This window comes from Lycorma delicatula, chromosome 8 (genome assembly GCF_047948215.1).
Source record: "Lycorma delicatula isolate Av1 chromosome 8, ASM4794821v1, whole genome shotgun sequence".
In the NCBI taxonomy this organism is placed as follows: domain Eukaryota; kingdom Metazoa; phylum Arthropoda; class Insecta; order Hemiptera; family Fulgoridae; genus Lycorma; species Lycorma delicatula.
Genome location: NC_134462.1, coordinates 135262371 through 135286575, shown reverse-complemented (window position 1 = coordinate 135286575; position 24205 = coordinate 135262371). Strand labels below are relative to the sequence as shown.

The 24205-nt window shown below is 32.1% G+C and overlaps 1 protein-coding gene and 1 pseudogene across 1 annotated transcript in view; both read right to left on the bottom strand.

Annotated features, from left to right (window-relative positions):
- Positions 1–24205, bottom strand: part of GABA-B-R2 (gamma-aminobutyric acid type B receptor subunit 2) — a 664115-nt gene that overhangs the window by 93456 nt on the left and 546454 nt on the right. The window contains exon 6 of the mRNA XM_075374208.1: positions 2432–2665. Within this exon, the coding sequence (XP_075230323.1) occupies positions 2432–2665 (234 nt within the window). The remainder of the gene's footprint in view (positions 1–2431; positions 2666–24205) is intronic.
- Positions 12246–12353, bottom strand: LOC142329624 (U5 spliceosomal RNA; annotated as a pseudogene).

Here is a 24205-nt window from a genome sequence, read left to right as displayed (position 1 = left end):
AAAATAAGAAATGTTTAAATAAAGTAATTCTCTCCGATCTCCGTGGCGGAGTGGGCATCTTGTACTTTCGCAGATCCCGGGTTTGAATCCCGGTCAGACATGTTTTTTTTTCATACATTACAAAATTTCCATTTTCATATTCGAGTTTTTGTGTTGAATTAATTCATAAAGCAAAGAAAAAAGCTTTTCCATGAAGTTTTTGGAATTATTTTTTTTTTTTATGAGATCTATGTAAACGATTAACAAAAATTATGGAAGGAAAGACATTAGTAATGTCATATAGTAATATATGAATAAATATATTATAAAATCATATGATAAATATATATTCATAATATATACATAAATATCTCCATATGTACTAATTTAAACCTAAAACGGTAGTTTTAATTTTATATTAAGTGAAAATAAAAATAGTACTTTAAAGATACAGTTTTATTTCATTTAACTCTTTGCATCGAAAGAAAATACTACTATTTCTGTAAGATCGTACAATTCTATTTTACCAGTTCAGCATTTATTGTGAAGAATCAGCAATTTGTTGAAAAAGAGAGATCCCTTTATTATAGTAACAATAACTCGACTGCAATTCTTTTCAGTAATATAGCACGACGTAACTTCGCATTCACTTTCTTTTAAACTCATATTATACCCAGTTTTCTTATATATTATTATTCTTTTTGCATTATTTTAATTTTTTATGTGTATTTATCAATCAATTATTGTGTCGATTACTTATATCAATTCAATATACTAATATTTTACAAAAAGTATAATTTAAATAAATTCTATTGGCACACACAACGTGTATTTAAAGTTTAAATATTATTTTAAGTTATAAAATTATGCTCCGGTAATACTAGATAGTGGATACCGGTATTCTTTGGTGGTTGGGTTTCAATTAACCACACATCTCAGGAATGGTCGAACTGAGAATGTACAAGACTACACTTCATTCACACTCATACATATCATCCTCATTCATCCTCTGAAGTATTATCTAAAACGGTGGTTACCGGAGGCTAAACAGGAAAAAGAAAAATATATCTTATATGTGTATAAATCAAATAAAACAATTTGAAAGCGATGAAAAATAAACCGTACCGAGGATTCCCATTAAATCTATGTAGTTAAAAAAAATATGAAAATTGTAATAATTCCATTTATTTAGCGTGACACAACACCAATTACAGTCAAAAATTACAAACAAACATCTAACATATTAATATAAGCTACTGATTCTCAAGTCCCCATCAGGAAATCTTCAGGAGTCCCTTCATAAGCTGCCCTAGGGCAATTTTCTGTGATGTGTTTAATAGTTTGATTTTCACCACTCGCAAAGGGGCGTCGGTGTTTTATCCCCATTTATACAGGAAATAGGCGCACCTACCATGCCGAGTTCCTATTTTGTTAACGTGGAAAGTCAAAACCCGGCGGCTTTTGAGTAATACATGGAAGTAGTACGTGGAGTAATGTATGGTTATTCTGCTTGTGGTCTATTCTTGACGCCAGGCGTCAGTCAGGTTGAATCCTTCCTCTGTGGCAGCTTATTCCATTATTGAATCGCTACTTAAAACCCTTAAATAAATTTATATAAAAATTGAGTTAGTAAAATGAAAATAAAAATATGATGTGGACACCACATGACTTCCTTGAACGCCTATTAAATTACATATACATATTTTTTTAGAATGAAAAGTACGTAAAATTTTATTTCATTATTAACTTCTGATATTTTATCATATATTTTTTTTTTTTTATTATTATTTATTGCGAACATTTTTTTTTACAATCAGTAAATTCATTTACAATTAATGAATTTATTTAAATTAAAAAAAAAAGTGATGAAGTCGGATTCAAACCGATGTGCCTTAAATATATGTATTTTTGGAATGTCTTTTTAGAAAAGATTTTTTGTGTTTTATTTAACATATTTTTTGATAGTATTATAAATTACCAATGTCGTTTTGTGAAGGTGAAATTGTTATTGATGAAGTTTGTTCTGATTTGATTTATCTAGCGTGCGATTAGCCAGTAGATTTGGTTTGTGTTAATATTTTATACGTACACATTTAAAACGAAAAACCTATTTATTAAACGAAAAAATACAATTAAGATCAAATATACTATTGATTTTACATTACTATATGGATTTTCTGACCATCTCAAAACTAAAATCATCTGCCCCTACACCGTCTAAGCTTAATTATAACAATATCGGCTTCTAAGAAATTGAAGAGTGGAAGAAAATTGAACGTGTTTTCTTCAAAAAATTGAAGGGTAATCTATGTAAACAAGGATAAACAGTTGAAAATATTAGAATAATTACAAGTATTTTACGAAGAAATATTGAATATTCTTATTCTTAAATGAGATTTATACGAATCATATTACATAATAAAAAAAAAGTATATCAATAATTAATACTTACAGTGACACCTTCAAAACTTGTATTCCTCAAGGCTTCCAGGAAGAGTTGCTCCCACAAGGGATCACGATAACGGAAGTCAACAACTGTCTGGTTCTTGTGGAAGTGGCGGATTCTGTGCGCTACATTTTGGATTGCCAATGCCACAGCCCAGATACCATCGTACGTATAACCGTGGAAGCGTGAATATTCTTTCCCGCGACGTGAATCGTATTCAACTTGGTATTCCTCAGCAGTCTGAAACGTAAAATGTATATATTAATTTATATCTACGCTAAATTTGGTATAAAATGAGTTTTATTTTAGGTTACAGCATATCACTTAAGCATTTTGAATTAGTGCTTGTTTTTGTAATTCGCCTTCTTAAATTTACAAAATAAAATAAAATTGTTTGTTTACTATAATGATAAGAGTGAAACTAGAATGGAAATCAAAATTTTAAAATAGTTATCGAAATAAAATTCTAGAATTTATAACATTTTAAAATTTTAAAAAAATCAATTTTTGAATTTATAATCAACGGGTCCAAAATTAAAGCAACAGTTTTCTACAGAGTCTTTCCTGAGCAAAATAAGGAAACTGAGTATAGAAAACCACTTTATTTGACATAATCTTTCAATACACCTAGTATTCTTCAAAATAAGAACCTTGGGCATCGACAAAGCAGCGAGTTTCCCACTGTTTGTAGACGTCTCGGAAATCCTTTTCTGGAATCTCGTTAAGTTCTTTCGTCACGGCCCTTTGACGTCTTCTACGGTGTACTTTCAACATCCGTTTCATTTTCGGAAACAGGAAGAAATCACAGAGGTCGGTGCTGTATGGTGGTTGGGGAAGCGTGGTTATGCCTTGTCCGGTCAAAAACTCCCTAACAGCGAGCGACGCGAGAGACGAAGCGTTGTTGTGGTGCAGAATCATGATTCTGCACCACACATGATTGAACATTGTAAATGTTGAATGGCAACTTCATGAACGTGCGTTTTCAAAATTCCTAATTTTTCTGCAATAGCACGAATACTTAGACACCGATCAATGTTCAATAAAGCACTCACACAATCAATATTAGCATCCGTAACAGTCGTCGACGGGCGCCCGGACCGTTTCTCGTCGTAGACGTCTTCTCGGCCGTCTTTAAAGGCGATTCATAGAGAGAGTTATTATATTTTAATAATATAATAACATTTACTTAAAGAAAACAAAATTAGAAATAATGCCCAGCATAAAAATTATTCCAAAAAGAAAATTAGCACAGAATGCAGAATTTTTAAATGTTGTCTAGTTTCAAATATCTAGGGGAAACAATAAAATACAACTGTACGGATTGAGTGGCAGTAGAAGAGAAAAGTAAAGAATTAAATAAATTACTTTTCCTGACCAACAATATTTACAATGAAAAGAACCTCTCAAGAAGGGCCAAACTCATATATTACGCACCGAGGTGAGACTAATCGTACTATACGAAAGTGAAAGTTTACACATTACGAACCTGGAACCGTTAAAGAAAGTAGAGAGAAGACTGAGAACAGTCGTGGTTCCCACGAAGATTGAAATCCAACCAAGAACTGTATGACGAAAAAGAGGGTATTGAAAAAGCGATAAGAAGGAGTAGACGGTAGAATGGATGAAGAGTGACTAAATATTCATTAAACTCTGGAAAAAACGAGCAACCATAGGTACCTACAATAAACGAAGAAAGGATTACACAACCTAGGGATCCAAGAACAGGAAGTCAAAGAGAGAAAGCTATTCAGACTAAAAATTTACAAAGTTGAGTATGAAACGATGAGGAAAACGAAAAGAATCATTTCTATGTGAGACGGTCGGAGGATAGAAAGACCAAAAAAGGTGAAAGAATAAACGAATATTGCGAGAAAATAATATTTGTGAGATCCACAGTTGGCCTAACCTAAAAAAAAAATAAAATATAACATAGGATGTCTTCTGCGTACAGTTTTTTAAATTCGCATTTGATTATAAATGAGCGCATTCTAAGCCCGTTAGGTGTGGTGGTGACAAACATTGCTCTTTAATATAGAATAATTAAAGAGCGTGCGGGTGACAATTTTGAATTTCTAATTTTTACAAAATTTATTTAGAACATATGTGTATATATATATATTTATTTATATAGGCTATGACACTCCCGATAACGTAAGGATTCCAATGTGGGGTCATACATCTAAATCAGTTCAGTCGTTGAGCTGCTACAATGGGAAAAACATATATACACACACCATAAATACATTACACTCCTTTTAGGGCAGTCGTGTAAAAAGAGTGAGGAGCGCATAACACAAAAGATTTGTAAAATCGATACATCGATATATAAAGTTTATCGTAACGTATATAAATATCGATGACCTATCAAAATGTCATAATTTCTTGACAAAAAATCTGATGTGGACACCACATGATTTCCTTGTACTCCTAATAAATTACATATATACATTTAAAAAAAAATAAAAAGTACATAAAATTTTATTTCATTAACTTGTGATTTTTTAAAATTTTTTTATTGCTATTATTGAATTATTATTTATTGTATTTTTTTTTAAGTCAGAGGTTAATAATTATTAATAAATCAATATATTTAAAATAAAAAAAAGTTAAAAAAAAAGGAGATGAAGTCGGGTTTGAACCGACTTATTTATACTGCAGTTAAGAAAAAGTCCAAAATTAAAAAAAAATGGATTTTGGGCTTTTTTTGGATACTTTTGGTCAAGTTGATAGCAATAAAATAGGAGGTGCACAACTAGCTGTTACAACAGTCTTAAATCCAAAATTTCAACATCCTACGGCTAATCGTTTTTGAGTTATGCGAAATACATACGCACATACGTACGTACGTACAGACGTCACGCTGAAACTAGTCAAAATGGATTCAGGGATGGTCAAAATGGATATTACCGTTGAAATCTGAAAACGGAAATATTTTGCGATCACAATACTTTCTTTACTTCGTACAAGGAAGTAAAAATAATGTATTTAAAAAATGTTTAATCAATGTTATTTTCTTTTGGATAATTTTCTATATACCTACCATTTTAACTTTAATTTAAGATCACTGAGAAAAATTTGAAAAAGACAGAGATGACAAAATTATGTTAAATAAAATATAGTCTATTAATATTTAAATTAAATAGATAAATCTTTACGAGTAATAACTAATAAAAATTCGATTATAAGTTTTTATACCGTTAAAACATATACGATACTGAAAGAACGATCTTAATCGAATACAAAAGGTAAATATTATTAATAGTTCGAAAACATTAATTTGGGGGGGGGGTTAGAATTGTTTAGAAGGATACGTACTCCCGACTGATAACTATTATGGTACGTATGATAGCGATATAAAGCATTGAGTAATATCATTTATTACGACATGGGTTGACAACCGATTTGAATCTCTACGGCAAACATAGGAGGAAATTCGCTTTTGTTACTACGTCGATATGGTTGGCACCGATCGAGTAAAATCCCTTCTCTTTGCTTTGACAATAACCTACCTACGCAAAACAATAGCATCATAACCTTCTCTTCCTATACAATTCATTCGGTCAACTTCAAAGGTTTGCGGTTTAGCTATAAATTTAATATAAAATTACCCCACTGATAAATTATTTACTAAAGTAAAACGGTTTAATATAAAAGTATTTTAACCATTTACTTATAAAAATGATGGGAAATGAAAGGGGATATTTGGTATGTAAATTACAACTGATAGTAAGTTTCAATAATCGCTTCAAAATTGTTAAAATTGAAAGGAATGTAATTTTAATGTAAAGTAAAAACTATACTTTTTCAAAATAATAAAAATAATTTTATAGTTAGATCAATTTTCTCGATTTGTAAATCCGGATGTAGCGTCATATTTTTTTAACTTAAATCAAATTTGTAGACGATTTAATTGAAGGAATGAAATAATTACATATCTCAGGTTATATACTGGTAAATGGGAGTAAAACGTATATTACCTTCCCGTCTAGAAAGTGCTATAGCAGGGCTACAACTCTAGAAGGAAAAATATTTTAATCCGTCCAATTTAGGCGTATGCGGTTTTCACTGAATCTTGACGTTTTGACACCTAAGGAACCCGAAAAAACCAGATGGAAATTTTACAGATGTTAATGTGCGTATGTAGTACGCGCGCGCGCGCGTGTGTGTACATCTCCAGAACTACTGGACCGATTTTGGCCAAACTTGGTCAGATTACTTCTATATTTTATGGCATTGATGCCATTAAATTTTCAACTTAAATGTCCAAGGGGGTGAGGCTGTAGAGCCAAGTAACCCTCATTATCTCGAAATTTCGTCTAATTAAGGTCATAATTTTTACGCACATTTGATATTATAAGCAAAAAATGTTTTTGCAAAATCGTACACCCACCCTAAAAATTCTGTTGTAGTTGCCTACTATATTTTGACGTCACAGGTGAGCGGTATAATTAAATAAATGAATATTATTTAAAGTGTAAAAAAGTAACTAGGTCTGGCCGGGTCTCGAACTCGATCGTCCGGACGACTCCGTACCTGGTGCATTAAGTCTCGCGGCTACACCAGGCTGGTGTAGCATTGCGGCTACGCCAGTTGTAGGACTTTCCCGTTATGCAGCTAAAGACGTGTTCCGGGAAAGCGAGTAGTTTCTGATAAAGGCTTACACACACGACTTAATTTAAAAGATTTACGATTTTATTTAAATATAATATTTTTGTCGTTAAAATTCAATGATTCTAACTAAAGCGCACGCGCATACCGTATTTAATTCGCGAGGGTGTGGCGATACTAGCGGCGACGGTCGGAACTAACTAAACTAAAGTAATTTCACAACTTACATAGAACAAGTTTCGCTTGTACGTTCGGCATACTGGTGTAGCCGCGAGGCTTAACGCCCCAGGTACTGAGTCGACTGGGCGATCATGACCCAGCCAGACAGAGTTACTGTTTTACAATTTAAATATTATTCATTTATTTAATTGTACCGTTCACTTGTGACGTCACGACATAGCAGACGATTACAACACATTTTTAAGGGAGGAAGTGCGATTTTGCAAATAATATTTTGTAATTAACAGATATGCCTAAGAAAAATATAATCTTAATTATGCAAAATCTCGAGATTCTGAGGGGTGAACCCTATTTGCAGCCTACCCAATTGACCTTTTAATTGAAAATTTAATGGTATTAATGTTCCACATATAGAAATATTCCATATATGGTATATATAACAAAAAATAATAATAATAAAAATAAATAAACAATAAAAACTAAAAATATATATATATGTCCCATATAATAATCTAACAATGTTTGATCAAAATTAGTCCAGTAGTTCTGAGATATAAGGTGATTTAAAGGTCAACACCGAACATATGAACATTAATATCCGGTAAATTTCCATATGGTTTTTTGGGTTCCTTACGTGTCAAAACGTCAAGATTCAGTGAAAACCGTTTTTGCCCAAACTGGACCGATTATAATACTTTCCTTTCTAAAGCTATAGCGCAATCTATATAAGAAAGAAAAAGTTATGGTTTTTTTGGTCATTTTATTGATGGTTTGATACACAACCCGTTTAAGATTGGCTTTTTATTTTAAAAATATCTTCTTTATTTTTCTTTATATAGCTTATTTGTTCTTGCGAAATAAAAATATACTCATAAGCAAAATAGTTATGATTTTTTCTTAAATAAAAAAATATATTAAACGATTTTAAATACTGGATAAATCTAATTAATTAATTGATCTAATTGATTTTTTTTTTATTTCTGCATGTGCTGTAATACGTATATTGTTTAAATTTAAAAAAAAACAACCGGTTTGATTTATTTTAAAATATTTTATAACAATTTATTATTATATTATTATTTAAAATTATTTATTTATTACAATTTATTTATATTATTTATTATTATTAACAATTTATATTGATTTATTTTCAATATTATTTATAACAAATTTTAAGAAGCATATTACTTTTTTGAAGGTCAATATAGAATAAGAAATATTTTGAAAAATCTGTTCGTAAGAGTTATTTATGTTTAAAAAAAAGAGAGAAATGTTCAGCAGATAAATATTCACGTTTTTTTTTTTGTCTTCAGTCATTTGACTGGTTTGATGCAGCTCTCCAAGATTCCCTATCTACTGCTAGTCGTTTCATTTCAGTATACCCTCTACATCCTACATCCCTAACAATTTGTTTTACATATTCCAAACGTGGCCTGCCTACACAATTTTTCCCTTCTACCTGTCCTTCCAAAATTAAAGCGACTATTCCAGGATGCCTTAGTATGTGGCCTATAAGTCTGTCTCTTCTTTTAACTATATTTTTCCAAATGCTTCTTTCTTCATCTATTTGCCGCAATACCTCCTCATTTGTCACTTTATCCACCCATCTGATATTTAACATTCTCCTATAGCACCACATTTCAAAAGCTTCTAACCTTTTCTTCTCAGATACTCCGATCGTCCAAGTTTCACTTCCATATAAAGCGACACTCCAAACATACACTTTCAAAAATCTTTTCCTGACATTTAAATTAATTTTTGATGTAAACAACTTATATTTCTTACTGAAGGCTCGTTTAGCTTGTGCTATTCGGCATTTTATATCGCTCCTGCTTCGTCCATCTTTAGTAATTCTACTTCCCAAATAACAAAATTCTTCTACCTCCATAATCTTTTCTCCTCCTATTTTCACATTCAGTGGTCCATCTTTGTTATTTCTACTACATTTCATTACTTTTGTTTTGTTCTTGTTTATTTTCATGCGATAGTTCTTGCGTAGGACTTCATCTATGCCGTTCATTGTTTCTTCTAAATCCTTTTTATTCTCGGCTAGAATTACTATATCATCAGCAAATCGTAGCATCTTTATCTTTTCACCTTGTACTGTTACTCCGAATCTAAATTTTTCCTTAACATCATTAACTGCTAGTTCCATGTAAAGATTAAAAAGTAACCGTGATAGGGAACATCCTTGTCGGACTCTCCTTTCTTATTACGGCTTCTTTCTTATGTTCTTCAATTATTACTGTTGCGGTTCCTGTACATGAACCCTAATTTTTTTTAAAATGCTGAACATTTTATTCCAGTCTACGTTATCGAATGCCTTTTCTAGGTCTATAAACGCCAAGTATGTTGGTTTGTTTTTCTTTAATCTTCCTTCTACTATTAATCTGAGGCCTAAAATTGCTTCCCTTGTCCCTATACTTTTCCTGAAACCAAATTGGTCTTCTCCTAACACTTCCTCCACTCTCCTCTCAATTCTTCAATATTAACTGAATATTAACGTAATATCTGTTTATCTAATCTGTTAGTTACAAATGGTGGACTCAATCAAAGTTACATCTCAGGTTGATTACCGTATCTAATTAACCGAAGGTCGCATATAACAGTCGGCGGAAACTAAATCGCATTTAAAATAGAAGACCTCGCCGTAGATATTTTGCTTTGAAGATCAGATATAGCTGGTTGAGTACTTAGGAAATCATGTCGACATTACATTACGATAGTACGTTGATGTAATGCTAATGGCTTGGAATACATAACACAACTACTAGTACGATTATGATATAGTGCAGCGCTTTTATCAGATAAAAAAATGTAGGCCAAAAGGTTTAGCTATAAAAAGAAAACAAATGTATCCTACTTCTGAAAATATTCACGATAAATTTTATTTTATACAAAAAACAAAGATAAACTTATGTAGATTGATTAAAGTGACGAATCGTTAAAAAAAACCGTCGATTAAATCTGAACTTGTACAATCGTCCAATAATTAAAAAAACATTACACAACACGAGTTAATGGTCTCTTCAAAATTCATATACAGAGTATCCTACGAAGCAACCGTCATACTTCACTGGTGTATTCCTCTCATCAAAATAATGAAAAAAGTTCACATAAACATAGGTCTGGAAACGCTTCGTTATGGCTAGCGAAAGATTTCGCCCTACTCCCCCGGTGAATGAGGTCGTACTGAAATTTTTAGGACGTTAATTGAGGGGTAAAATTAATGGTTTACTATGGTTTTAATCTGAAAATTGAATAAAATAGGTTCCAGAATTGTATCTCCAGTAGTTTTCATGATATCCAAAGCAAAACCGACAAACTTATTATCTGAAAACCGTTTTAATACGTTTGCAATACAATAACTTTAAATGACTAATAGATGCGTAAAGTTTATTAAAAAACTTATAGAGAATTTAATTATAAAAACAGTGATGAAGTCCAGCAAAAATCATATAAACGTTTTAAAAAATCAATTTTTACCGAAGAAACACAACAAAAAATAAATGAATTGATTTAGACCAAAAATCATTGTATTATTTAATCTTATTTTTCATATATTACAGATACTGTGGTCAATAAAATGACCTTGATAGTCTACGCAAAATCTAGTGCGACGTATAACATCAAAGGAAGCTTTTCTAGTAGTAACACGGTCCGTTATTAAGACGTTCAAAAGCGTTTAAAATTTGGTTAAATAATTCTTCTTTGGAATTAACCTTTTCTGCGTAAACTAGTTCCTTTAAATGTACCCAAAGGTATTAGTCCAAGGGATTGAAATCGAGGGACCTAGGAGCCCGATCAATTGGCTCATCTCGACTGATCCTGGAAAAATTAAGTTTAAATTGCTGTCTAACGTCTTGTGAGTAATGAGGTGTTGCACCGACATGTTGGAATAACATTTGCTGCCTTTTTTCAAGAAGTACATCTTCTAGCAGAACTGGCGATTGATTTGTAAAAAATCTTTGCACACAATACTAGAATGGCGATTTTGAAAAAATAAACAGTCCGATTAACTGGTCCCCAGTAATACCACACCATAAATTTATCGAAAATCGGGTTTGAAAGTTTGATTATTTAATTGAATTTGAATTTTCAGTTGGCCACCTGTGATTATTCTTTAAATTATATATTCCGTTTCTTATAAAATTAGATTCACCGGTTAATAAAATGTAACTAGCAATATTTCGATTTTCTTCTACCCATCGACAAAACTTTAAATTCACTGTTACCTGCTTGAAGATTGTGAACAGGTTCCAAACAGTAAAGATAAGGATGAAACACTAAAACTGTGTTTTAGTGTAACAACAGTTTTTAAGTGTTCTTCAAACTGTACTACGAGATGTGCGTGTTCAATTTGATATTCGGCAAGTATCGAGTCAATAACTGCGCTGTATCATTTGAATATTATCTTATTCAAGTAGAGGCTGTTCTACAGGAGGTTTAATGGAACAAGCAACCGTTGGAAAAATCCATTAGCTCGTAAGTTACTGAAAACTAAGGAAAATGTTTATGAGTCGGTATTCTTCTACTCGGAAATCTATGTTCGTATTCATGTTTTGCAGCCCGGCTATTTCCGTCAGTAAAACCGTAAATAAAAACGATATTTGCATATTCTCGATTTGAAAATTTGAATGGCATCTCACCGTTTTAAAAAAGCACGAATATTTTATACAAATCATAAAAGCGCACGTACAATACTCAAACCAAAGTTTTTTTGAAAAGTTTTGCTTTTTTGTATCCAACTAGTTCATCTAGACTAAATAAACATATTGTAGCGTGTTCGCGGTTCGAACAGGATAATGAGAGACTAACAAGCTACAAATTCCTCATAAATACAATTTAATACTCTACATATTAAACAAAACAAATAATATTTAGCGGATTTGCTTGGTTTGTATTTATAGTTTCTTGTTTTTGGTGCTTATTATTAAGATCATGTAGTTACATTTAAGACGTTATGAGTATAACTGTTGATGCGACTATAAATAAAAGTATTAAATATAAAAATAATAAAATTAATTATAATAATAATTATAATATTATTATTATTAAAAATTAGACTCATCATCTGCCCCTTTCCACGGAAATAGTAAAAGGCGAAAGATTTATTCGAAATGAAAAGAGACCAGACGTCAGCCTCAGAACGTCACTGGCATCCGAAATAGAGGAAGACGATGCCATGTCTGAGACTACAGATACGCTGTCATCAGAGGTTGAGGCCGTCAGAAGAATGAAGAAACGCAAGAAAGGATGGCCGAAAGGAAAGCCTAGAAAGTAATTTTTTGGATATAAGTTATAGAAGAATGCAAATTTTGAACATTTTCGATTCATGAAAATGAATACTGAACTTTTTTTTTTTTTTTTTTCTTGAAGTGGGATGGGGCTAATGACAAAAGTAGTCGATGCCCCTAAAAACCTCAAAAAAAAAAAAAAAAATTATTGCTACAACGACAATACTTATATACGAGGGTAAGTCAATCATTATCCGCAATATAGTTATAAATTTATTGGAATACAAATAGGAAACTTACATGTACATCATTTTTCAACATAGTCCTCTTGCACTTCAACGCACTTGGTCCATCGTTGCACAAGCTTCCTGATACCCTCATAAAAGAAGGTTTGCGGTTGAGCTGCCAGCCAGGAATGCACCGCTTCTTTCACTGTTTCGTCCGAGGTAAATAGACGGCCCCTTAATGCCTCTTTGAGAGGACCAAACAAGTGGTAGTCACAAGGGGCAAGATCAGGACTATACGAAAGATAAGCCAGTACTTCAAAGTTCAGTTTCTGGAGCGTTTCAGCAGTATGTGAACGGGCATTATCTTGCAACAACACAACACCTTTCGACAGCAGTCCTCGCCATTTTCTTCGAATTGCAGGCTTCATCTTGGAAGTAAGCATCTCACTGTAACGAGCACTGTTTATTGTCGTACCCCTTTCCTCATAATGTTCCAGTACTGGGCCTTGTGAGTCCCAATACACCGTAAGCATCAGTTTTCCTGCGGATGGTTGGGGCTTCAACTTTTTTGAACGGCGAATTTGGATGTATCGATTCCATACTATGCCGTTTACTCTCCGGCTCGTAATGATGGATCCATGTTTCGTCACCACTGTTTATTTTGTCTAAGAAGATGTCCCGTTCGTTATTGTAGCGATCCAAATATTTTTGGCAGATGTCCAAGCGCGTTTGTTTATGCGACTGTGTGAGTTATTTTGGTACCTATCTTGCACAGATTTTATGAAACCCAAGTCTGTTGTAGATGATTTCGTAGGCAGAGCCGTGAATAATTTGCAGACGATGAGCCACTTCATCGATTGTTACTCATCTGTCTAAGAAAACCGTGTCACGTGCACGCTCAATGTTTTCCTCATTTGTGGCGGTAAACGGTCGTCCGGCTCCTTCGTCGTGCGTAACACTTGTGCGACCATTTTTGAATTTTTCAATCCATTCGTAGACAATCCGTTGCGGCAACACACTGTTCCCGTATTGTACCAAAAGTCTTCGATGAATTTCGGTCCCTGATACACCTTCCGACCACAAAAAACGGATCACTGTCGTTGCTCTTCTTTGGAAACAGAAAGCGGAGCAGCCATGGTTAACGGCAGGACAGCGATAATGGAACTAACCTAGCAGCATCAAACCGGTACAGACATAACAACAATTAAACCACGCATGCGTCATCTACAACACTACATCTGCAACATGACAGTACTACCAACAAAGAAAAATGTAACTAAATTGTGGATAATAATTGACTTACCCTCGTATAACACACAAAATTGTAATTAAAATAAAAGGAGAAGATTTGTTTAAAGACAGTTAAATGATAAAAACCAGAATACAGTCTATCATTATGACTGATAGAAACTAATAATGCATTAACAAGAAGATAACAATAAAGAGAACAGTCTAAAGATCATACAATTCACTTTCTGCTATTATTATAACTTTTACTGTTTACAATAGAACTACCCTACTCATGAATGAGTAGAATACTGTTACTTTGACTACTATTTACCAATAACTCACAGACAAACATCTTGTATTCACCCACTGTCCAAACTGGAATACTCGTAACGTATTCTTCACTCGTTGTTATCACCCGGTTACTGACATCTACGTTACCGCAACCGCGTTGAACTTGCGCTTTCGAAATTACTCTGTTATCACGACTACCCCGAACACGGTCTAACAGAACTACTGACTCCCTCCGCTGGACCCTGGCAGTATTTATATCCCCTGGCCTGCAGAACCAGTACCCGCCTCATCCCTTCTAATTGTTGAAGCGTAGTAATTTTTATCTTCCGCGCCCTTACGTTTTTCTACAGATTCTTATTCCGATCCGGTAACCCTTCTGGCCGAACAAGAGCTTTTGGAGGTGACATTGCCTGCATTACAAAGAACAGATTGTTAAACTGACCTGTTAGTCTGAAGAAAAATCCCTTTTAGTTCCTTCTGAATTCTTCTTTTCGCTATTATTTTATCTTTCTTTCTTCTTATTTGAAAGAAATCCGTTACCCTGGTCCGTTATACGTACGTCTAAGTGTCACGCTGCCTTTGGTCTTATATTTCAGGATTGACTAAACCGATTTTCTTTAAATTTGGCTCAAATATTTCTATATATGGGACATTGTTCGTATTAATTTTCTTTCAAGATTCGTTAAGGAAGTGGGAGGATATCGGGAAAAACCAATCTCGATTTTCGTTAGAGGTATTTTAGAGAAATATTTATTAAAGAAAATTTATTACCTACAATGGATAATCCATTTAAAAAAAATCAATCCTTATCCTCTTAAAATTGAAATAAATGTTTTTCTTCTTTTTCTCTATATCCCCTGGGTTTTAATTTTTTTGAAAAAATTTTTGAAAGTTACTTCATATGTACAGCAATGAAAAAAATGTCAGCAATTTTTTAAATTTCTAATTTAAATCCCGATATAAAATGTAGAAAGGTGTTTTAAAAATTGTTTTTTCTTACTTTATCATTTATTAAACGGGGGTGTTAGATTTAAAGAAAAGTTTACTTAAGAAAATTGTTAAGCTTAACCTATAAATCACATTTTTAGAAAAAAATTATTTCTTGCTTAAAAAATATATATATATACATACTAGCGGAACCCGACAGATGTTGTCCTGACGTGGCATTGTTTTGTAATAAATGCACAACACCTAAATATAAGTAACTTATTTAAGTTAAAATTAGTAGGAATGTGAACGAAATTTCATTAATATAACTATTATCAGTTTGTGATTGTTTTATTATTGTAATGGGTTTATTGATTAATTATGTGTAGTACGGTTAATATTTATTTTCACTAAATATATTCTGTTTTTTCGCTCTAACTCTTATAATTTTTATTATTAAACTTTTTTTTAATAGTATTTTTCTACATCATTTAAAGAGCTATTAAGAATAAAGTTTCTTTAGCACCTACATTATATTCCGGACCAAAAATGAGGAACAAGTTTTTCATTATGTTCATAAAAGTTATACTTTTATTTTTTCAATATTTTTAAACATTTCTTTAGTAATTTTTTTTTTGTTGGCGATCACTTTTTTATAAATAAAATTTTCCCACAGAGTAAGGAAGCCCAAAAGATCGAAAACTATTTCATTTGAAATTTGGAAATTTGATGATTAAATCTTATTTTAGTAAATTTTTTATATATAATAGTTTCTACTTACCAACCATCTTTAATAGTATATTCGAGCGCTTTCGGATTATTAATTCATTCTCAGAAACATTGATGACATAACAATTGAGACATACCGACATGACGGAAACGTTAACATTATTTTAAATTTTGACAGTCGGTTGTTATGTTTATAATTTTTGTTTTTAAAATTCAATTTAGTATAATTAATGATATGTGAAGTAAATATATAATATATGACTCATCAATGTTGCTGAGGATGGATTAGTAATCCAAAAGCGCTTGAACATACTATTAAAGATTGTTGGTAAGTGGAAACTATTATATAAATAACTTACACATCAATACCAACGGGCTATGATTAATAAAATTAACTTATTTTAGTAATCACAACTGCACTGGCGTAGCCGGGAAAATCAATCAATTTTATGGCAGTTTTTATTTTGTTATTATTTCATTAAATTATAAAGATGCCCTAAAACCATTTAAATCTTAAAGATTGTTTTTAATTATGAAATATTGTACACAATTATTTTAATATTGGTTTTAACGTTTTCAATGAAAGCACAACAACTTATTAAATATTATCGATAAGTTTTATCGGTAAAATTTCAATTGTAATCGTATTTTGAATATGAAATTCCTTTTTTATTTTTTCCATAATTTTCTTTTATCTTTTAGAGAAAAAAATTAAATACATAATCCTTTATTTTTTTTTATATCCACTAACATCAAAGGTAGGCAATTTAAAATGACAATAAAGTTAACGTAGTGAAAAACCTTGTTTCGTGATGTGTAAATTGCCAGGAGGTCTGAGCCTGTTAGACGAAGAGAGGGTATGAGAAGTGGTGCGGACCACAAGGAAAGGCATTTACTCCATTCTGTAATATCTTTCGATTTCGTGCGCAATTTACTTTCATAGTATTGTATAGAATCAGTGACGTATTATTTCGTGTTTCACTGTACAATAATATGTATATATAGTCACACATCATAAGTGTACAAAAGTACAAACGAACCGGTGAACTAAGAACAAAATTTATACGAAAGTAAAAAAAAAAAACTACCTATTTTTTGTATGTATAAAAGAGTAAATACGAGTAATGAAAGAAACACAGTGACACTGGTAAAAATAACCACGAATTTTTATAATTCTTTACATATTCTAACTCCAAAACTATTTTTTTTTTTGGTGCAAAAAAAATTCAGTGTGTAAGCAAGTGGTGGATGTTAGTGCTACGTTCAATTTGGCTTTATATCTCAGGGACGGTTTAACGTCCAATCATAAAATTTGGTATGGTACACCGGACATTAGGGGGAAACGATCTATTAAATTTTTTAATAATTCAGCGGATACTGAAGGAATATTACGTTTTGAAGGTGATAAGTTTTGAAAATTTAAAAATTTTCATCGTAAATGTTAATTACAAAAGAAAATTGATGGTAATATATTTTCAGATTAATTTTTCGTTAGGTCGTCATAATTTACAACTTTACTTAGGAGAGAGGGGTTAAGTTTTAAGCTTTTCGAAAACGTTACGTTATATGACTGGTATATTTTTATTCTTAAAATTTTATTTTCACTTTACTTCAGCAGGGAGTAGGAATCCAATTCCTACTTTTGTAGGTGTAGCCTTTGGCGGTGTAGCCAACCAGGCTACACCGCCATGTCCGATACTTTTATACACGGTGGTATCGCCTGGTCGTTTTGAATTTTCTGCTCTTCTCAAAAAAACGAAAAAAAGAGGTCAAAGATTAAAGTGGCTTTTGAATGTAAACATTATATGCTACTTCTGATGTATATTAATTCGAAACGATTAGGATACCATAACAAGTTTTCACTTCGCCCATGCGGTTTTAAGCATACATATTTTTTTTTAAAAATTGGACAAAAAAGTGAGGTGATAAGAATGACTACCATTTTGACAACGTGGAAAGTTTTAAATGTTTACATTCAATAGCCACTTTAACCTTTAACCTCTAGAATCAATTTGACGCACAATTTGAACGTGTGTTTTACACGATTATCCCTTGTTTGTAGTTAAATTTTCACACTGAAACAGTGAATTTACTGCAAAATACGTAGCAAAACACGGGTCTGAGATGCCCCCAAAACTAAAACAAAGAAATTGTCTATTGAACCTCCACGTCTCTTTTCACGGGTTTATTCGAATACATTAAAGAACGGCTACTTTCAATGATGAATGTTTGTTCACATGTTGAAACACTTGATTTACTGAAAAGTTTCTAAGTAAAACATATGTTTTAACTGCAAACAGCACGATTAATTTTAAATTTATGATGACGATGTAGGTCATCATTACTTTCAGCGATGTGTGTATATCATTGATCGTTATTTAATATATGCAATGATTATTATTTACGATTCAAACCTCAAAATTATTGTTGGTTTTTATAATTTAACAGCTACTCAGTTAATGCTGTAAATTTATAATGATGTTCTGCATCAATCAGTTATCATTACTTTCAGCGAAAGCGGGTATTGTGGATTTTTAATTTTTTATAGTTGTGATAGCTAATTATTGACAGCTGATATTATTTTATTTATATTTTACATAAAAAACGGGATTTCTCAGATATATCTTTCGTTAAATAAAAAAAGGTCGTATCTTGAAAACGGCGCGTCCTGGGGTATTTTTAACGCGATTTTGAAATGCTTTGTGCAAAAGGATGTTTGCGATCACCCGGAACGATAGGTTCTAGTTCCATGCGTCTAGCGTATGCGTTCTCGACATACTAGCGCGAGCGAAATTCGCCTCCACAGAATTGAAGGACCAGAATATTTCATATAAAGTAATTTTTTAACAATAAACAGCAATCTTTACCGACAATATTTTCAAGATTAATAATTTTTTAATGCATATAAATTAGGTATTAAAAATCTTCACATATGTTATCCAAACTCAATAAAAAATATTTATAATATGTTAATAATAATTATCATGAGCGAAAAAAAAATTATTTACGCCAGGAGACATCATCAATTTGTTTTGTAATTGAATCTATCTTGACAATATTCGTTTCGTTTGGAGATTACTAAATAAAGGATTGGATTTGTATCTAAAATATGATATTGCATTTTAAGACTCTTTTGAGAAGTTAGAATGAGTTTTCATTTTTTTTTTAAACAAAAAAATTAATAATGCATTATTCAGTTTATTTAATAATAAAAAAAAAAAAAAAAAAAAAAAAAAAAAAAAAAAAAAAAAAAAAAAAAAAAAAAAAATACAAAAATCTCCATTAACCTTTAAGGGTGTAAAAATATTTTGAAAAATCAAATTTAAAAATAGATTTCCTAAAATAAAATAAATTATTTCTAACAAATGCCAATATCTAATTCTACTTAACCAGACAAAAGAACTATTTTCTCGTTAAGCAAAATAAAACTTTGTCCAATGAAAAAGTCACTAATTAATTAAGCTTCTATCGGATTTTTAAAAAAAAATTATCCAGTCATCTAAAATATCTATTCACCAATTTATTTGGTTTCTTTTAACAAAAGTATTTTTTCTACACTGACAGGTTTTAAAATAGTGCCAATGAAATAAACCTGTATTATTTATTTTTTCGTTTAAATTTACATAATTATTTACTCAAATAATGCATTCCTTAAATTAAATATTTCGAATTAATTCTCTTATTCTTTAATGATTTTATTGAACAAATTTTTTTCATTATTTCGAAATTATAAAAATCAGAACTAGGACTGTTATCAGACATATGATTTAATTACATTATAAATATTTCGTGAAATAATAAAATCATAAACAATTTTGCCGTCAGTTGTTCTTTAAAAAAGTTTCCTTTAATCATTAAATATTATGAAATTTATAATCAGAGTTAACTTTCGCGTGCTTCACTGAATACTAATGAATAAATTCGTTGCTATGAAGTGAGTTATAGTCAGTAAGCTTTTAATAAGTAAATTGCACACTTTCTTCATTAACTTGAAAGTGAAATTAGAGCTTAAAAATGCCTGTTAGTATTTATTTTGTCGTCTATGTATTTAATTTTTCAAAAAAAAAATTATAACTTACTAAGGTACGGTATTACTTTCGGTCACATGGTGTGATTGGGGGAGGGGTTAAATTGAATTTTCCTTACGTTTTGAGGTGTTAGGACATTCATTAAAAATGTAATCTCCTTACATAAAATGGGTAAGCGTACCCCGTCAACTGCTAAAAATATATAAAATTTACTTTGTCTAGACAGCAATTGGCTGCCACGCCTAGGTCGCTGAATGCCAGCAAGTACCTGTCCACCAAATTAAAGCGCTTGGAGCTTTAATTGGCTGGTGGTCAGCCATATATTTCTAGGTTAGCTTCCGACAGCTGTGCGGTAGGAGTCTTCCCTTAAGTAAACTACTGATGTCGGTTGAACATAGCAACCGCATCAAGGAACTCCCACACGGTCCGACAGTGCGGCTCTCGCCACATTGTATCGCCGCTTGTGAGTAGCCAACTTCCCCTATTTACATGAATAAACTTGATAATTTGATCTTTCAAATGATAGACTTCTAACAGAAAAAAATTTATCAGATGTAGAGTCGGTTTAGAATAACTCGCATCTCAACGCTTCATTCTGAACGATTCGGAAACTTCGTATCTCATACGTAATATGCGAGTTATTTAAAAACGACTCATTCATCTGATAGATTTTTTTTTTTTTTTATTTTTTTTTTTTTTGTCTTCAGTCATTTGACTGGTTTGATGCAGCTCTCCAAGATTCCCTATCTAGTGCTAGTGTAGCTTCTAACATTCCACGCTCCGACTCGTAGAATGTTATTTTTTAATTTTCTGGTGACCCCTTCCTTAGTAGTCCCCACCCGGAGATCCGAACGGGGGACTATTTTACCTCCGGAATATTTTACCAAGGAAGGCGCCTCCATTATTGCTTTTGAAAATGCAGAGCCACATTTTCTTGGAAAAAAAAACAGCTGTAGTTTTCCATTGCTTTCAGCTGCGCAGTACTCAGAGGACTGAGTGATGTTGATACGGCCGTTTAAGTCGTCCTGACTCACGCCCCTAACAACTACTGAAAGAGCTGTTGCCCTCTTTCAGGAATCATTCCTTAGTCTGGCTCTCAACAGATACCTCTCCGATATGGTTGCACCTTCGGTCCAGCTACTCTGTATCCCTGAGCCCTCAAGCCCCCTCACCAACGGCAAGGTCTCATGATTCATAGAGGAGGAGATTTTTTATACTTTTTAAAATTTATTTTAACTAACTGGTCGTATATACATGTTTTTACAGCCTGATGACACTCCCGATAAGGATTCCAACGCAGGGTCATACATCTAAATCGGTTCAGTCGTTGAGATATTACGGTGGAACAAAAAAAACCAAGCAAACATACATGCAAGAATGTTAATCCCAATGTATTTTCATTAGATAGTAATAAAAGAGTGTAAACGTTTTTAATATTTAAGGAAGATTGATCATAAATGTTAAGAAAGAGCAGGTATTTGCAATCCGGATAAAAATTAGCTAACAATAATAAAAGTAGAAGACAAAGTAAAACAACCCTAATTTAAAAAAAAAAAAACAAACAGAGAGAAAAGGATGCACTTTGTCGTTTATATGTCATTTTCTTTTTGGCGGAAACAAAAATAAATTTGAAAAAGATACTGAATGACATGTCATATTGATATTAGAGAAATTTGGTTTGAAATTAATACGAATAAAACATAAAACAAATTTATGAAATACGATAGAAAAGAGAACAATAGAGAATTAAATATTAAGATGTAAATCAAAAAGGATAGATGAAATAGAGTAGACAAGAAAAGTAGATTTGGGTTAGCTAAGAAAGCATTCACGCAGAAAAGAAGCTGTCATGAAACAACAGATTTAAAAATTAAAAAGGAATTTAAAAAAAAAATGTTCTGTAAGATATGTATCATTTTATAGTAGCAAAAACATACTTAAAAACTGTGGTTGTTCAGGATAATACTGCAAATTAGGTGGATTGAAAGTCACAGTAAAAAAAATAGAGAGAAGAGGAGAGAAATTTGTAGCAAAATCTTATGGTAGATCGGTGTGACAAGATGGTTTAGTTGATTTGGTGAAAAGGAATGTTATTTGAACATATAAACATAACTGTTTATCTCTAAAACGTAGATTCTATCATGTTAATGTTTCTAAAAAAAAGTCTGGCAGAAATCAACAGAAAATCAAACTTCGTAGAATGATATTTTTACGGACTGATTTACTTTAAAATTGTATGTTAACTTATAAGTTAAAATATACAGAGTATTTAAAAGTGACACATCCTTATGGTAGAATGTTTCCTTCTTTTTTTTCTGGTTTAATTGAGGAAAAATGGGTTACATAGTACAGCAGAGAATATTCATTGTCTCCCAGTACATTAGATATGGCAGTTATGCCCAGACCAAGAATGCCTTCAACGGAAAGTACGGTGGGAATGGAGCAAACAAGTCTTCTATCAAGCGGATCTACGACAAGTTCAAGGAAACAGCGAATGCGGAAGATGCAGCCAAAAGCGGTCGACCGAAAGCGGTAGCACCAGAAAAGTTGATCGACGTGCAAGCTGCATATTATGTTAGTCCCAATAAGTGCGACGCCTATTTAGCCGGTCTGGTCTCTCCATCGGTAGTACCCGCACGGCAACGCGCAAGTGTTTACAGATGCAGTCGTACAGAATTTGGGTGTTCACGATTTGTTATCTACAGACAATGGAAAACGTGTAGCTTTCTGTCGTTTGTAACGTCAGATGGGGAAGAACTCGATGATCAATTTTGTTGACGTTGATTCAGCAGGACAATGCTAAGGTACGTATAGCTAACAACACTATGAGTTTCTTGGATCAGTGTTTTCATAGACAAGTGATTTCGAAGGGGTTGTGGCCCCCTTCGGTCTCCTGATTTATCCCTACCTGACTTTTTCTTGTGGGGATATCTTAAGGCTGCTAAAAAAACTCATACTCACACCGTTCCCGAATTGTAGAGCGAAATTGAACGATGCATCGCTGCAGTTCCTCGATGAATGTTATAACTTGTCTTTAGAGTGTGCAACGTCGTCTTCAATTATGTGAATCCCATAATGAGGCCGCTTTCAACAACTATTGTATCTTACTCATTTTCCCATAAGGTTGCGTCACGTTTTGAACACTCTGTAACTTAACCAATCTGCAGATGCAATTCTTAAGTTTATCACAGAATAATTGTACAAATTTATACAATCTTTCCGTGAATCTTGGTTAGATTTATAATTCTATTTAAACACATTTGCATTAAATCTTGAGGTAGCTTTGTTATATATCTTATTAAGGCGTATTTGTAACTTACTCATTTTCCAATAAGGTTGCGTCCATTTTTTAATATCTTATAGTTATACATAGGGCTATCAATCTGGTAGATAAGATATCGTAACGTTTACCATTGTACAATGAGAAGATTTATAAAATCATGCTGTGGAAAGCCTTAATTTCAATTTTCGCCTTTCTCCCGATACTCATCTCCTCCTCCAGTATGTACTTCTAACGCAAGATATCAACTCTGTTAAAGATATCGGTAACGATTTCTGCGCAACCGTTTACGTTATAAAAACTCTGATAAAACTGTTTAATTGTAGGGGGACTGAAAAATCTGAAATTTGCATGAGGATAATGAAAATGAAAGTGATGTCAGTACTTTCAGTCGGCTCGTTCTGGTACATAATACGAGAGAAGTGCTACATGGGAGTTAATTATACAAATTTAACTCTTATTACAAAGCAATAATTGACTGTAATGTCAATGCAAAATGCATTGACAATACTATTGATAATACTACATCAGCTTATTCATTAAATCAATGATGAATTAAGATTGAATAATAATAATAATAGCCAGATATTATTTAATGTGAGTGTATTGAACAAGAGCTTTAAAATATAACTGAATAGTCTAATATAAAATTAAGTATAATTTTTTCGTTAAATTGAAGTTTAATAATCTTTAATATTATAATACAAAAACAGTTAAAGAAAATAATCGCAACCGAACAAGATAATTATGTAAGACTGGTGAATTATAGAACAATATTATACCAAGGCTAATCGCGTGAAGTATGGATGCAGGTGTACGAAAACTCATATCCGCTGGTAGTTCAGCTCCCCCCAAAACGGTAAATATAATACCATCATGGGGTATTATATGAAGATAGTTAGAGACAACACACACGCGCGTGCACACATACACACAATTATATATATATATATATATATATATATATATATATATATATGTATATATAATTAATTTTAAGTTAATATTTATATCTAGCAAACTTGGATAGTAAATTATTGAAA